General features: G+C 48.0%; 3 protein-coding genes; all 3 read right to left on the bottom strand.

The window, feature by feature from the left end:
- Positions 1-55: 55 nt before the first annotated feature.
- FFUJ_04723 (uncharacterized protein) lies at positions 56-4501 on the bottom strand (the record flags this gene model as incomplete). Its single annotated transcript, XM_023571956.1, has 1 exon — positions 56-4501. One exon carries the CDS (start codon positions 4499-4501, stop codon positions 56-58), a length of 4446 nt encoding a protein of 1481 aa, XP_023426175.1.
- A 1172-nt stretch (positions 4502-5673) lies between these two features.
- Positions 5674-8901, bottom strand: FFUJ_04722 (related to importin MTR10; the record flags this gene model as incomplete). XM_023571957.1 has 6 exons in its annotated part: positions 5674-6713; positions 6763-8046; positions 8098-8188; positions 8290-8571; positions 8625-8714; positions 8773-8901. 6 exons carry the CDS (start codon positions 8899-8901, stop codon positions 5674-5676), a joined length of 2916 nt encoding a protein of 971 aa, XP_023426176.1.
- Positions 8902-9536: 635 nt separating this feature from the next.
- Positions 9537-10376, bottom strand: FFUJ_04721 (related to methenyltetrahydrofolate synthetase; the record flags this gene model as incomplete). XM_023571958.1 has 2 exons in its annotated part: positions 9537-10204; positions 10283-10376. The coding sequence occupies 2 exons, from the start codon at positions 10374-10376 to the stop codon at positions 9537-9539; spliced, it is 762 nt and encodes a 253-aa protein (XP_023426177.1).
- Positions 10377-12192: the final 1816 nt, after the last annotated feature.

The raw sequence follows: 12192 nt of genomic DNA on the forward strand, positions 1-12192 counted from the left end.
CCGGAATCCTCACATCTTAAATTCACATGAACCATTCTTTTCAGCCATCCATCATCTAGACAGACACCACTTGCCCCAGAACCCTGCCGGTAGTTATCTTTCGACGCGGGTCGAGAAGTTTGCGCCCGATATTTAGATTCCACAGCGGCTTGTCAATCGCCTTTGGCTGGTTGTTCACGTCGTTGTGTTCATTCACAAGCCAGTCATTGCAAACGACACAAGCCCATGCTGTCGGCGCGCCCCTTACAAATCCATCGACGTTGGCCGAAATATTGACCTTCTCACTAGGCTTTTGTGCAAGACAACTGGGACACACTGCCTTCTTGAAGCGCGACAGCCGCCATTCTTGCATCAATGCCGCGTGTTTCATAACCTCTTCAGCATAGTACAATCTATGGAACTGGCAGAGCGATGTTCCTAGCATTCTGTTGGCACACGAACAGCCTGTCAGAGCCTCGGTATTCCTCATGGGGTTGGCGGCGGCTTGTGAGGGTATGCTTTGGGAATGCGCTTCATCCACTGCAGTGCCATATACCCGCCTGGTACCGACAATTTGATTCTGGACCGCGTTCGGAGCACCGCTGCTCATCTGACCTGCACAGTCATTGCAGAGATAAGCACGCATGCTGAGCAGTTCACCTTGGGTTATGGGATTGTGCTCATGCTGGAACAAGTACTTCACGTTGCCCCGGGTACAATCATTGCACACTGGGAAGTATGGTAGGGCTGTGTTGCGATGGGCATGACTCTGGCAGATAGCCTGACCTTTGCTATCTGTGTTCCAAGCGTTACACAGACCCCATCCGCCCTCTCCCGGTTCACCGCAATAAAGGGTTGTCCTTGTAACCTTCTCCTCGCAAGGCACGTCGCCAAGAACATCACGTAAGGGCGTTGGTTGGTTTGTTTGACCATTGGCAATAGAAAAGAGGCGTGGCCGGGACTCTTCTTCAGGATCTTTAGACTTTGACTCATGCCATTCGCTCATGTCAATACCCTCGAGATGATTGAAGATCTTCCAGCGTGAGCTCTTTGGCTTCTCCTTGGACTGAGGTTTCTGGTTCGGACCGAATGTGAAACCGAGGAAAGGATTGAAAGCAACTTGATCGTTTGCGTTCTTGGGCGCCCGTCTCCCCCGAGCCGTTCTCTCTTGGGATGAGCCTTTGTTGCCTCTAGAGGTTTGAGGCTTATGCCAGCGCTCCCCACGATTCGCGCGGGAACGCCCATGTGCCTGCTCACCACTTCGATCTACAAAATGCCCGTACCGACGCTTGAAAACCTCCAGGGATTCGTTACTTTCTTCTGGAGACTGCGAACCACTGTGTCGCTCTTGTTGGTCATTTTCAATCACCGGAGCCGGGATGGCACTCTTGGCCAAGGGCCGACGTTCACCACTTTCATCGTCTGCGTTTTGTGGCGCTGTGCTTGATAGCAGACCAAGGATCTTTTCCCATTCTAGATTTTCCCTCCTTTGTCTGTCTTCTTCGGGATCTACTGGACCTTGATGCGGTCCCATTTGCTGTGAATAGGGATCTGATTGCTGTTGATCCGAGTTTCCGTAACCTTGCAGGTTCAGCAGACCTTGATCTTGTTGCATTTGCTGCCCATTCTGCGCCTGGGAAAACGTCTGTTGGTCGAAGCTATCATGTATTTGCTCTGGACCTGGGAACGGTTGCACTGGCGGTAGCTGCTGTTGACTAATGCCCCCGTCTTCTTCTTGCCCGGCTGCTGCTGGATCTCCATGTGTCTGGCTGAGAAGGTCTGTATAGCCACCTGGTTGATATCCCGCTGGAAAGGGATATGGAGGTGCTTGTGGTTCCGGTGCATTTTGTTGAGGATTATATGTGTCTCCATATTGCATCGACGGTTGGTTTGGCGGTAATTGTGGTACCCCCTGTGATTGTGCGGCATCCGGATTTTGATAAGCAGCTGAAGGTATATGACTTTGAGTTCTCTCAATGTCAGCGAGCACAGGACCTCCCCGAAAGCTGCGCACGAAAGGTACTGGCAAGTTGGGTTCCATACGGACCTGCGCCATCTGGAAATCCTGCAGGCTGCGCAGAAGGCTCCAAACTTCCTGGTACGCTTGGGGATAGTTTTTTGGAGGCTGGGGCTGACTGTTGAGCCAACACTTATTCATCAACTCGCGCCAGAATTCGGCAGGTCTTTCCTTCAGTTCCATGCCAGACTGTAGAGGGGCAGGGGGCCGAATGCCCACTGGCGGGCGACAAGATTGATGAGCGTTGGCTACGGATTTATAAAGCTGCGGGCCGTCCTTGGGGTCGATCAGACCGTACACAGGAGCTGTAGGACCAATCCAATGTTCAATGCTTCGACCATCCTTGAGGTCGTTGACACCTTCAGGGCCATATCCCAAGGCCAGGTAGTACAAAGGACCAGGATTGTAGGTTTTCTTGTTTTTCTTTTTGGCTATCTTGCCACGGTCAATACATCCAGGTTTGGCCCAATGGAAAGCATCGCATCGCGCGTTGTGCCGTATGCAACTGTCACATGGTCTTTGTCTGTCACAGTTTCTCCCAGCCTTTAAACATTGCTCGCAGGCCTGGTAAGGGGTGAATTGTCCGAAACCAACCCTGCTCAGATCGAAGATTGGACAATGTCGAAGGCCACCATTTTCTGGGACCATGCAGTCAATACCAATCTGCGTGCAGCGCTCACACGCGTGGTCTGGCTGGAACCACATGACCAGACAGTCGGTAGCTTTCCCAGCTGTCTGGCACCCTTGACACGGCTTTCTCCAAGTTGTGTGTGGTAGCACTTCCGTATATTCATGCCATTTTTCTTTTTTGGTCTTATCCCCCTTTGTCTTCTCTTTGTCCGCCTCGAACTCGGTGCGTATCTCCCAGCTTGTGGGCTCGTTCTCGGCACGTTCAGAAAAAGACCCCATGGGAGCTCCAAGGTCCAAACATATTGTCCCGTCCCGTTGACATTGTCTGCAGGCTTGGTTGTTCTCCCACTCTTCCCTGTCTTTAATCCAGCTGCAGCAATCGGCTTCCTTCAGCTTACCGTCCGCCTTGTGGCGCAACAAACAACGATCGCATGGATGCCGGTACCACGGTCGACGTGTGAGCTTGTTTGGCCGTTTGAAGGGCATTGCCTCCTCGCCAACCCTGCATTCCTCATCTCTTCGACAAATGAGGCAACTGTAGCCTAGTATCGTATCGGCGTCGCATGTTGCTTCCCATCCCTTCCTTTTACAACGACTGCAACTCTTGTCCTCATACGTTTGAGGATCGTCAACGCCGTACCTTTTGTGCTCGAAGTGGATCAAGGACTTTTCAGGGCCTGGAACCTGGCACTTATGGCCGCCTTTCTCGGCCAGCTCTGTGTTATCCTTGTTTCGAGAGCGGTAATCAGCGCAGTTGGTGCATTCTAGATTATATATTTTGGGGCCGTTGCTCTGTGAAACCTGTTCCCAGTCACACGGTTTGACAGCGCTGATCTCAGGGTGTTTATCACAGAAGAGGCATTTTGTCCCTTGAACGACCCGTTCACGGTCTCCTTTCTTGGTATTACTCCGAGAATTGCTCCTATTCTCGGAGGCAGCTGGTTCTCCCCTGGGCTTCTTTTGCGGCCTGGGATCCAAAAGAAGATCGTCTTCACCGTCGTCTCCCCCTCTGTCGGTAGCCGCTTTCCGTTTCCTAGTTATGTGAGGCTGTCTCGACGGAGGTGACGTTGTGTTTGGAGTGGGATTAGGGATTCCAGAACTGTTGGCGTCGCTTCCCTCGGCGCCAGATGCGTTCGGCGAAAGATTTCTCGTCCTTTTCGGAGCGGGCGCCGTAGTGTCTGGTGAGGCTGCCCGACCTCTCTTTTTGTGACCCCCAGTAGATGGGCCAGCAAGAGATGGCTGAGAAAATGGAGGAGCGGGAAGACCAGGAGGAACAATGCCATGATCGGCACGAGCGTTGACAACATTACGATGTCCTGCAATGGAACGAGGCTCATGTTGTTGACTTGGAATAGGCACTTGCGGATTACCGCCAGCGGAACGAGGATTTTCAAATGTAAATGGTTCTGGAGCGCCAAGAACAGTACAGTGATCGAATTTACCCTGGGCCAACATCGCTTTGTGTGCCATGGCCAAATTGTGTAGCTGAGTCAGAGCCCAAGTCCAACTCCAAGCCCGAGCCTCTGCCTGAGGATCAGGAAAAGGCTGGATGAATATCTTTTTGAGTGTCTGTTTGGCAACCTTATATGGAGACTGCGTCTCAAAATTCCATTCCTCCTGAACGGGAGGGTTCGGCTGGTTTGCCTGCTGTCCCTGGGGGATCGGAGTTTGCTGCTCCCAAGTGGCCGATCCAGCGCTCTGATCGAAAGAAGGCTCACCAGGCCCGAAGGTTGCGTTGATCAAATTTGGATCACACTGGAATCTCTGTATCGAATTATTTCCATTGTGATATTGGCCTGGATTTTGATCCTGATTTCCATTTTGACTCTGGTTCTCATCTTCAGGAAGCATGCCGTAGTTTGGATATCCCGACATGTTGTTATAGTCTCTCAAGAGAAATCGTGACTGTTCAACTCTCAGTGAATGATACGGTACTCTAAACTTAAGGACTGTGCCTGTAAATATTTGATGGCAGGCAAGTTAGAACTAAAGTGTGCTTGGTCCCTGAGCCAGCGTGTCGTAGACGGACTATACAGCAACATAAACAATAGAAACAATAAGAGTCCAGTCCATAAGTTTTGATATAGAGTGTATAGAGTGGCCAAAGAGTGCCCAGGACTTGAGCTGATGTTCTTGTTCTTATCAACTCAATGTTCCCTCGCCCGAGCCCTGCATCCTTTGTTCAACACATGTCAACCAACGTGAACCGTCTTTGTCCAAGAAATCTCCCTTGGCTACCCAGGGCACACACTATGGTTCTTTGATACCCGATTTAGATCCCCGAGTTCCATTTTTCGTCTAGTGTCGTCGAGTGTTCATTCATTCTTGACTGATACACAAAGAACTTGAAAAGAATCAGGCAAAGTTCGCAGATGGGACATCCATGAGACTAAACTAACGATAATGCCATTTGTAACCAATCGCACTTGTCCGTGAGCCTCTTGTTGTCTTGACGGGTTTGCTGAGACTTGACCATTGTGATGTGCGAGCGCATCAGATGGACCCCCTGGGCCGAATCTGTTTCTTTGTTGTCGTCTCTATTCACCCATCGAACGGGCCAGTGCCTTTTCAATACAGCCTCTTTATCACCGGTATCAGCAAAATAATGAGGCTGGCCCCCTCTTGGTCCAAGTGTGAACGCATCTCATACTCAGAAGCTGGAGAATAGCTTCATTTCAAAAACGCCACTCTACTGAAAGAATACAATACGAAATTCCTGCTTTTGTATCTACACAAACTCTTCACATCATGCCACTGTGCTCTAGGCGGCTAACCTGCCATGAGCGTCCTAATTGTTAATGCTTTTCGCCATGCCTTCCAGAGAGTCCATCCCGTTTTCCCGTCAAAGAAACGCTCAATTATCCTCGATTAACCCCAGTATACATACATATCTAATGGTCTTCATTTTCAAATTCCCCACCAGTCCATCTTGTTCCTCTAATACCGGCTAGATGTCGTATCAAAAAGCAACAGAGCACCAAACCCGTCTCCCCGTTTGCGATTAACACGGAGCCTCCACTATCTTCTCATTAAGTCCATAACCTCGCCTAACCGGAGAACTGGAAGCGCGTGGCCTCGAGCTGGCCGAGTCCGTCGCGGGGTGCCACATTTCGTCGTCTGTAGGTATTGGTGAAATCTTGCAGAATCGCGCGCACATTCTTCATGGCGCTGGGGTCTCCCGACTCAAGCCTCTCTTTGATCTTGATCAGGAATCTGTTGGCCTCGGCAGGGGAAACAGTGCCCTCTGGTAGTAGCTGTATTGTGTGGGAGACCCATTGGTGAGTCTGGAGAGGAACCAGCTCAAACAACGCCAGCAGAACACCACTGCCATCAGCGAAACAGTCGCGGGGGAATGTGATCATCATGCCCGCCATGACCTGCTTGACCAGACCCTCGCCAAGAGTAAGTAGCAGATTCTTGACAATGGCCTTGACCTCCGCAGCCGTTGTCTCCGGTAGTCTATCGCTACTAGCAGGGTTATCACCACCGTATGACAAGAGATCACGGAGGAAATGCAGCGTTGAGGACAGAGGGTCTCGCTGCTCTAGAGTTAGAGCGTAGATGGACGCCTCAAAGACAGACCTTAGAAGATGAGATGGAATGAGCTTCTGGGGGTAGTAGAGAAGGGCGTCAATCAGAAGGCGGAAGAAGTCATCAATAACGTCAGGGAGCTCCTTAGGTTGTAGTTCCGTCATGACTCGGAGGAAGGTTGTTGTCTGGGCTTCAAAAAATGTGTAAATGTTCTCAGTGGTGGCTTGGTCAACGTGCTCTCGTGCTTCAGAGAATTCGCGCAGGATCGCTGAAGTGACCCACAAGAAACATCCTTCCCTTGAGTTGTTGAAGCCGCCCGCAAGCTTGTTTGCCATTTCCGGGAGCAAAGGGGTCATGGCTGTGCGGTGGGCAATGACCATATTGCGCCAACACCTGCAGACGCGCTCGCAGATGGGAGTGAAGTTCAAGAAGTTGTCCAGCACGGTGGAAAGGATGGGGAAAACCTCCTGCCAGTACTTGACAGCAGGGTTTTCCTGACCAGGGCTCACAGGGGGCACGACGTATTGAACAAAGATGGTGATGAGCTGCAGATGATCTAAAACGGTGTTAGTCTTGCTTGCTGAATTGAGTTCGGGCTTACTTACCAGCGAGCGCCAATTTACCCTCCTCGTCTGTAGCATTATTGGCTTTGGCCATCAAACGCTGGATCAATGGGTCGCAGTATAGCTTGAGCAATCGGTAAATCTCCTCCGTGGGCTGGCAAGCCACAACGTTAGCAACACCTTCTGTGATCTCTTCCTTACTCAAGTCTGGGAGCTTATCCAGCACTTCATCATAGAAGGTCTGAAGCTGCAGCACTTGGCCACTCAGGAGGTGTTTGCAATCTGTACAGAAGAACTTGATAGCCAAGGCGGCGGCGCGGATGATCTCCCTGGAATCCGACTGGAATGATGTGACGATGTAGTTGAATTGGGGCTCGAGATATTCCGGATGGGCAGCTGTCCATTCAGTATAGCGGCCGAGTACCATGATGGTTGCGAAGCGGAGCTTCTCGTGGCTCGGCATCTGTACAAGGAGAGGCATGAGCTGGCGGAGCACAATACTCTCATCCTTGTCCACCATGCGACCGAGAGCGCGTAGGGCAAATAAAGGCGCCTCCAGCTCCTGCCAGTGAGGTACTGAGTTATCGTTCACTTGATTGGCGTACTTTGACATCCACAGCTGAATTGCTTGGAGAACCTTGGTGAGACAGTCCGTAACGCCCATCACCTCGCAGCAATCCTTTAGTGTGTCGCCCATCTGGTGTCGAAACTCTCTGAATTTCTCCTCTTGCTCGCGATCTCCGTCGAATAGATCATTTTCGTTACCCGAGTCCGGCTTAGGGTATTCAAGGTGCTTTAAGAGAATATCCACCAACTTGGAGTAGACGTCAACAAGCTCAAGCCGACCTTGGATATAGATCTCCAGCACAAGATAGAGCTTGAGCTCGTACCAAAAGTTAAAGGTATGCTCAATAACATCGCGCTCCTGGTCTCTCAAGGCGCATTCCAGCACAGCGTCAACTAGTGGTCGGAAATGTGTAGGTTGGCGGGCGATTCCAACGACCCAGCTCTCTGCAGCAGTTGCAAACACCTTAGTCAAAGACTTGAGTGTCTCTGTGTCATCCTCCTCGGCTGCCTTGGCCACTTGCGGCTTCAAGGAGATGATTCGTGGAAATAGTAGCTCGATGATCTCCTGACTCTCGTCGACGTCGCTGGTCTCTCGAAGCATGGTGCACAGACACTCGGAAGCCTCCTGGCTGCAACCATCGCTAGTTGTGCCGTTGAAAACAATATCCATTAGAGGCGACTTGACAACATTGCCTACTGGGACCTCTCGAAGCCAGGAAGTGATGCACTCCATCAACTGAGGGTTCTGAGCTGCTGCCGCTGCGACAGATGTTAGTAACTTGGCGGTGCCGGAAGGTCGCGCAAACTTACGTGAGGACTGAGAATAGTTGATAAGGAGTTGGACGACCTGGTCCGCATTATCGGCCAAGAGAGCCTGCGTTCGCATCGCAAGATCTTCTTCCTAATTCCAAACAATTAGACTTGAACTGGTGTTGAGGTCGACCGGATTTGACAATCTCGAAAGAAGCGAATTCCCGATCTATGGTTGCGCGATCCACGTACAGACAAGGTGATCTTTCGACCCTCGGTGACTTCTTCAGGGAGAACCCTCAGGAAATCCAAAATGCAGGCGTGGCTCTCGGGGCTGTCACTAAGCGACTGAACGACAGAAGGCAGAACATCGTTCCAGTCCTTCATTTGGATCGCTAGAATGGCCAGACACACACAGAGCTGGACACGGATAGGCTTGGGACCCGGGGCGAAGTGCTTGAGTAGTAAGAGGATTTGGTTTCGAAGGGCAGGTAGTTCGTTCGCAGGAACTTGGGTAGAGAGGTCGTATGTGATCTGGAAGGGAGAAGTTAATAGTGAGGCCGAGGTGTATATCATAAGCTTCAAACCTTTCCACGCAGGGTAATGGCGGCAAAGAGGGTTGCCTCTGGCTCGGCATCAGACTGCAGAATACCCATTATAGTTGCCCATGAATCCTTCTATACATATCCAGCGTTAGCGACCTAGCCGTATGAAGAAGAGCCTGTAGCGACGCACTGATTTCTGAAACCTCTCTAAGTACTCGTGGGCGTGCTTCTTGGCCTCTTGCTCCCCGCTCCTCATAGTCATAACAGCAGCCAGCACATCAGGCGGCGCAAAAGCCTCCTGGGCCCCGTTTGAAGCCATTTCGTTTTGAAGGGTGAACAGGGGAGATCAAAGTTGAGTGTCGGGGTATATGGCTATGATGCGCACGATCGACCTTCGTGAGTAGTGGCGCATGCAAAGGGGGGCAGCAGTTGGGATCGATGAGGCTCCTATGGATCGCGAGGGAAAACTTTGGCGAGAGGATAAGTCGAGAGAACCGGTTGAGAAGGAAGGAAAGAATGGAAATATAGTACGGAGCCCAGAAGGCAAACAAGTTCGGAAATTCAAGAGAGCAGGTAATTCAATGACCTGGCTAAAGTTTGTTTAAGGTCAGGATAAGTGCCTACTAGAAGTATTTACGATTCTTAGGTTGCTCGTCATGGCCATGGCGGGGCAACCGCCCGGATATTACCCGACATCTCAAGTTTGACTACTCCGCAACATGGCACACCTCATGGACGAAACATATATGCATCTCTGGAATTATCAATAACAGTTGAAAAACACGAAACCCAAACATTCGATTCATAATATCTGATAACAGAGCTTCGTGTTTGTGCTGAGAATAGTCTGTCAACTATCTGAACAACAGAGCTGAACCTATTGTACTCTACCTATACCTGGCTGAGAATATCACGTGGTCCCCAAATCATATACCAAGCCCTTCAGTTTTAAGGTTATAGATCTTGTCGTGGATATCGCGAAGTAGAAGCTTCATGCACACCGGCCTTGATCTCGCCGTTTCCAAGAATAAGGCCATTGAGTCTACGGTCGTGAGTGTCTGTGGGAATCTGAAGCTCCGACGTAGCAGGCACCATCTGTTCTGTCAAAGCCAAGCCATACAAATGTAGCGGGTTCTCGTGCGCTATGCCCTTTGATTCGAGCTTGGCCATGTATCTGTTGATAAAGAAATCATAAAAGCCCTTGCCGTGGCCAAGGCGTCGAATTGACCCTGACTGGTCCAAATCAAATGCGACTCCGGGCACAACCATGAAGTCTAGAATTGCGGGCTCGGAATTCTGGACGTCTGAACCACCCAGTATACGTCTTCTCGCATCGACAGTAGCTGGGTCAACGCTGGGAATCCCCCACTTATCCAACTTTAGGCTTTCATAGTCCTGGACGTCTTTTAGGTGAACCATGTCCATAACCCGAGCTGGAGTATCCGGCGTTTGAAAGGGCGACTTGTGTAAATAAGGAACAAAGACCTGCTTGCCATCAGATAAGGCATGGCGCACAATAGCATCTGTCTGGACCTCAGCCGTCGGCATAGCCAGATAGATGCTGACGCGCCGAGCATCCTTATAAGGCTGAAACTCTTTCAAGGTCTCGAAAATACAGCGACCTGTATGACTGGTGTTAGGGGAAGCGTTCTACGAATAGACACATGACATGATAATGAGTGATTGGTTGGTTGTCATACTCTGAGTTGTGATGGAGTCCTGGGTGATCTTGGACAGCTTCTGCTTCATGAGACTTCTCAGCTGCTGCTTAGCAGCGGGAAGGGATGACGCCATGACGAGGCTGACAAGACAGATGAACCAAGATGGTGGATTGGCGATTGTTCCTGTTTGTTGGTGGAAAACTGTATTTTGAATAACGTGCTGGAGAACCCACCTCGGAAGGATGCTGCGCTAAGAATCAAAAGCTCCCGGTGTGACACGCCCTTGGGACCGACGGAGCGGATACGCGCCGAACCCAAATCGCTCTCTGGCGTCATCGCCATCATGTGAACGGAAGCCGACGCCGTCTAACGTTGAGACATGACAGGCGGTATCGGCGGTGAGACCCGAGGAGATAAAATGAAAGCCTAATTCCACTCCAATAGCCCTTACATCTGCATGTCAGTCGACAACGGCGGATATTGAGGAAAAGACGCCAAAGCGAATATTTGGAGGGTATGAATTGCTCAGCTGTTACCAAGTCTGTCCAAGAGACATGATGGTAATCCCCACGCGAAGGCTGTGTATGTATATGGGAATATGTTGGAAGCGTCAATCATCGATCCTGGGCTTTGGCTCGAGGAAAAGACGGCTCAGTGCGTAACGACTTTCATAAAGAAGCTGCGGTGTCGAGCAGGGGTTTCTTAACACTCATCAACCATGTATGGCTGTCTGTAAGCACTGTATAACGTGAGGAGATGACATCTCCACCACGTAGGTAGGTAGGTAGCAAGTAGTTAGGCTGCAGACGACGATTGTAAATGCAATTGAGATCAGATTGTTTGAATTGTCAGGTCTCTGATTGGCAGAAATTCTCAAACGGCACAGGTAATTCGAGCCTGGTGCTACAAACCATGAAAAAACGTCCGTATCTCATGGTTCACCATGTGCCAGAAAATGCTCATCATTTGCAATAACGTCAGATACAGGGAAACCAGCCACCCCCAGAAACCGGCCACCCGCTTTTTAACCTAACTACCCAATTTATAATATCTTAATTAATTTATAACTTTACTAATTTTAATTATATAGACTTATAAATAGTATTAATTAATTTAAAATAATAAAATTTATTAAAAAAGATATATATATTACTTTTTAGATAGTTTTAAAAGGAGTTTCTATAAATAAAACTGCAATAGCTTATAGTATAAACTATTTAATACTTTAAGCCTATATTAAAGGGACTATAATACTAAAAAAAGCTTATAAATTTAAATAAAAGCTTTTAGTTATTTAAAAAAGAAATTTAAGAAATTAAATTATAGTTTAAGCTAATTTAAAATATCTTATATTATATTAATAGATTTAATACTTTATAAGCTAGATTATAATATATAATAGCTTCCTAAAAGGCATTAAAAAATACTAATTAAAGGCTTTTCTAAATAGAAATAAAAAAGTAAAGACTTTACCTAATAAGTATATAGATTTTAAGAGGTTTAATAAAGCTTTTACTAAACTTATTAAGGCCTTTTTTATATTATTATTAATACCTATAATTTAAATAATTAAATAGAAAAATAGATATAATATTAATAAAGTTAAAATAATAAAAAGAATAAAACTAAATAATCTATTTTTTAAATTAAAAGATAAGAAGTTAATACTTATTTATTAGCCTAATTTAAGGTTTTAAATTATAATTCTTAAGTATATCTTAGTAATAGGGAAAGTCTTTAGACTTTTAGTAATTTTTAAAGGGAAAATAGTCTAATAATAGCATTTTCTAGAGAATTTAAACTTCCTAAAAGCCTAAAAATTTACTAATAGTAAAAAAGGCTAAATAAATAACTATATAGCACTTATTTAGCTTAAAATAGTATTTATTCTATTAATAAAGCCTAAAAACCTAAAAGAACTCTATTTTCTTATTCTTAATAATTATAAA

This window comes from Fusarium fujikuroi, chromosome FFUJ_chr02, assembly GCF_900079805.1.
Source record: "Fusarium fujikuroi IMI 58289 draft genome, chromosome FFUJ_chr02".
In the NCBI taxonomy this organism is placed as follows: Eukaryota; Fungi; Ascomycota; class Sordariomycetes; order Hypocreales; family Nectriaceae; genus Fusarium; species Fusarium fujikuroi.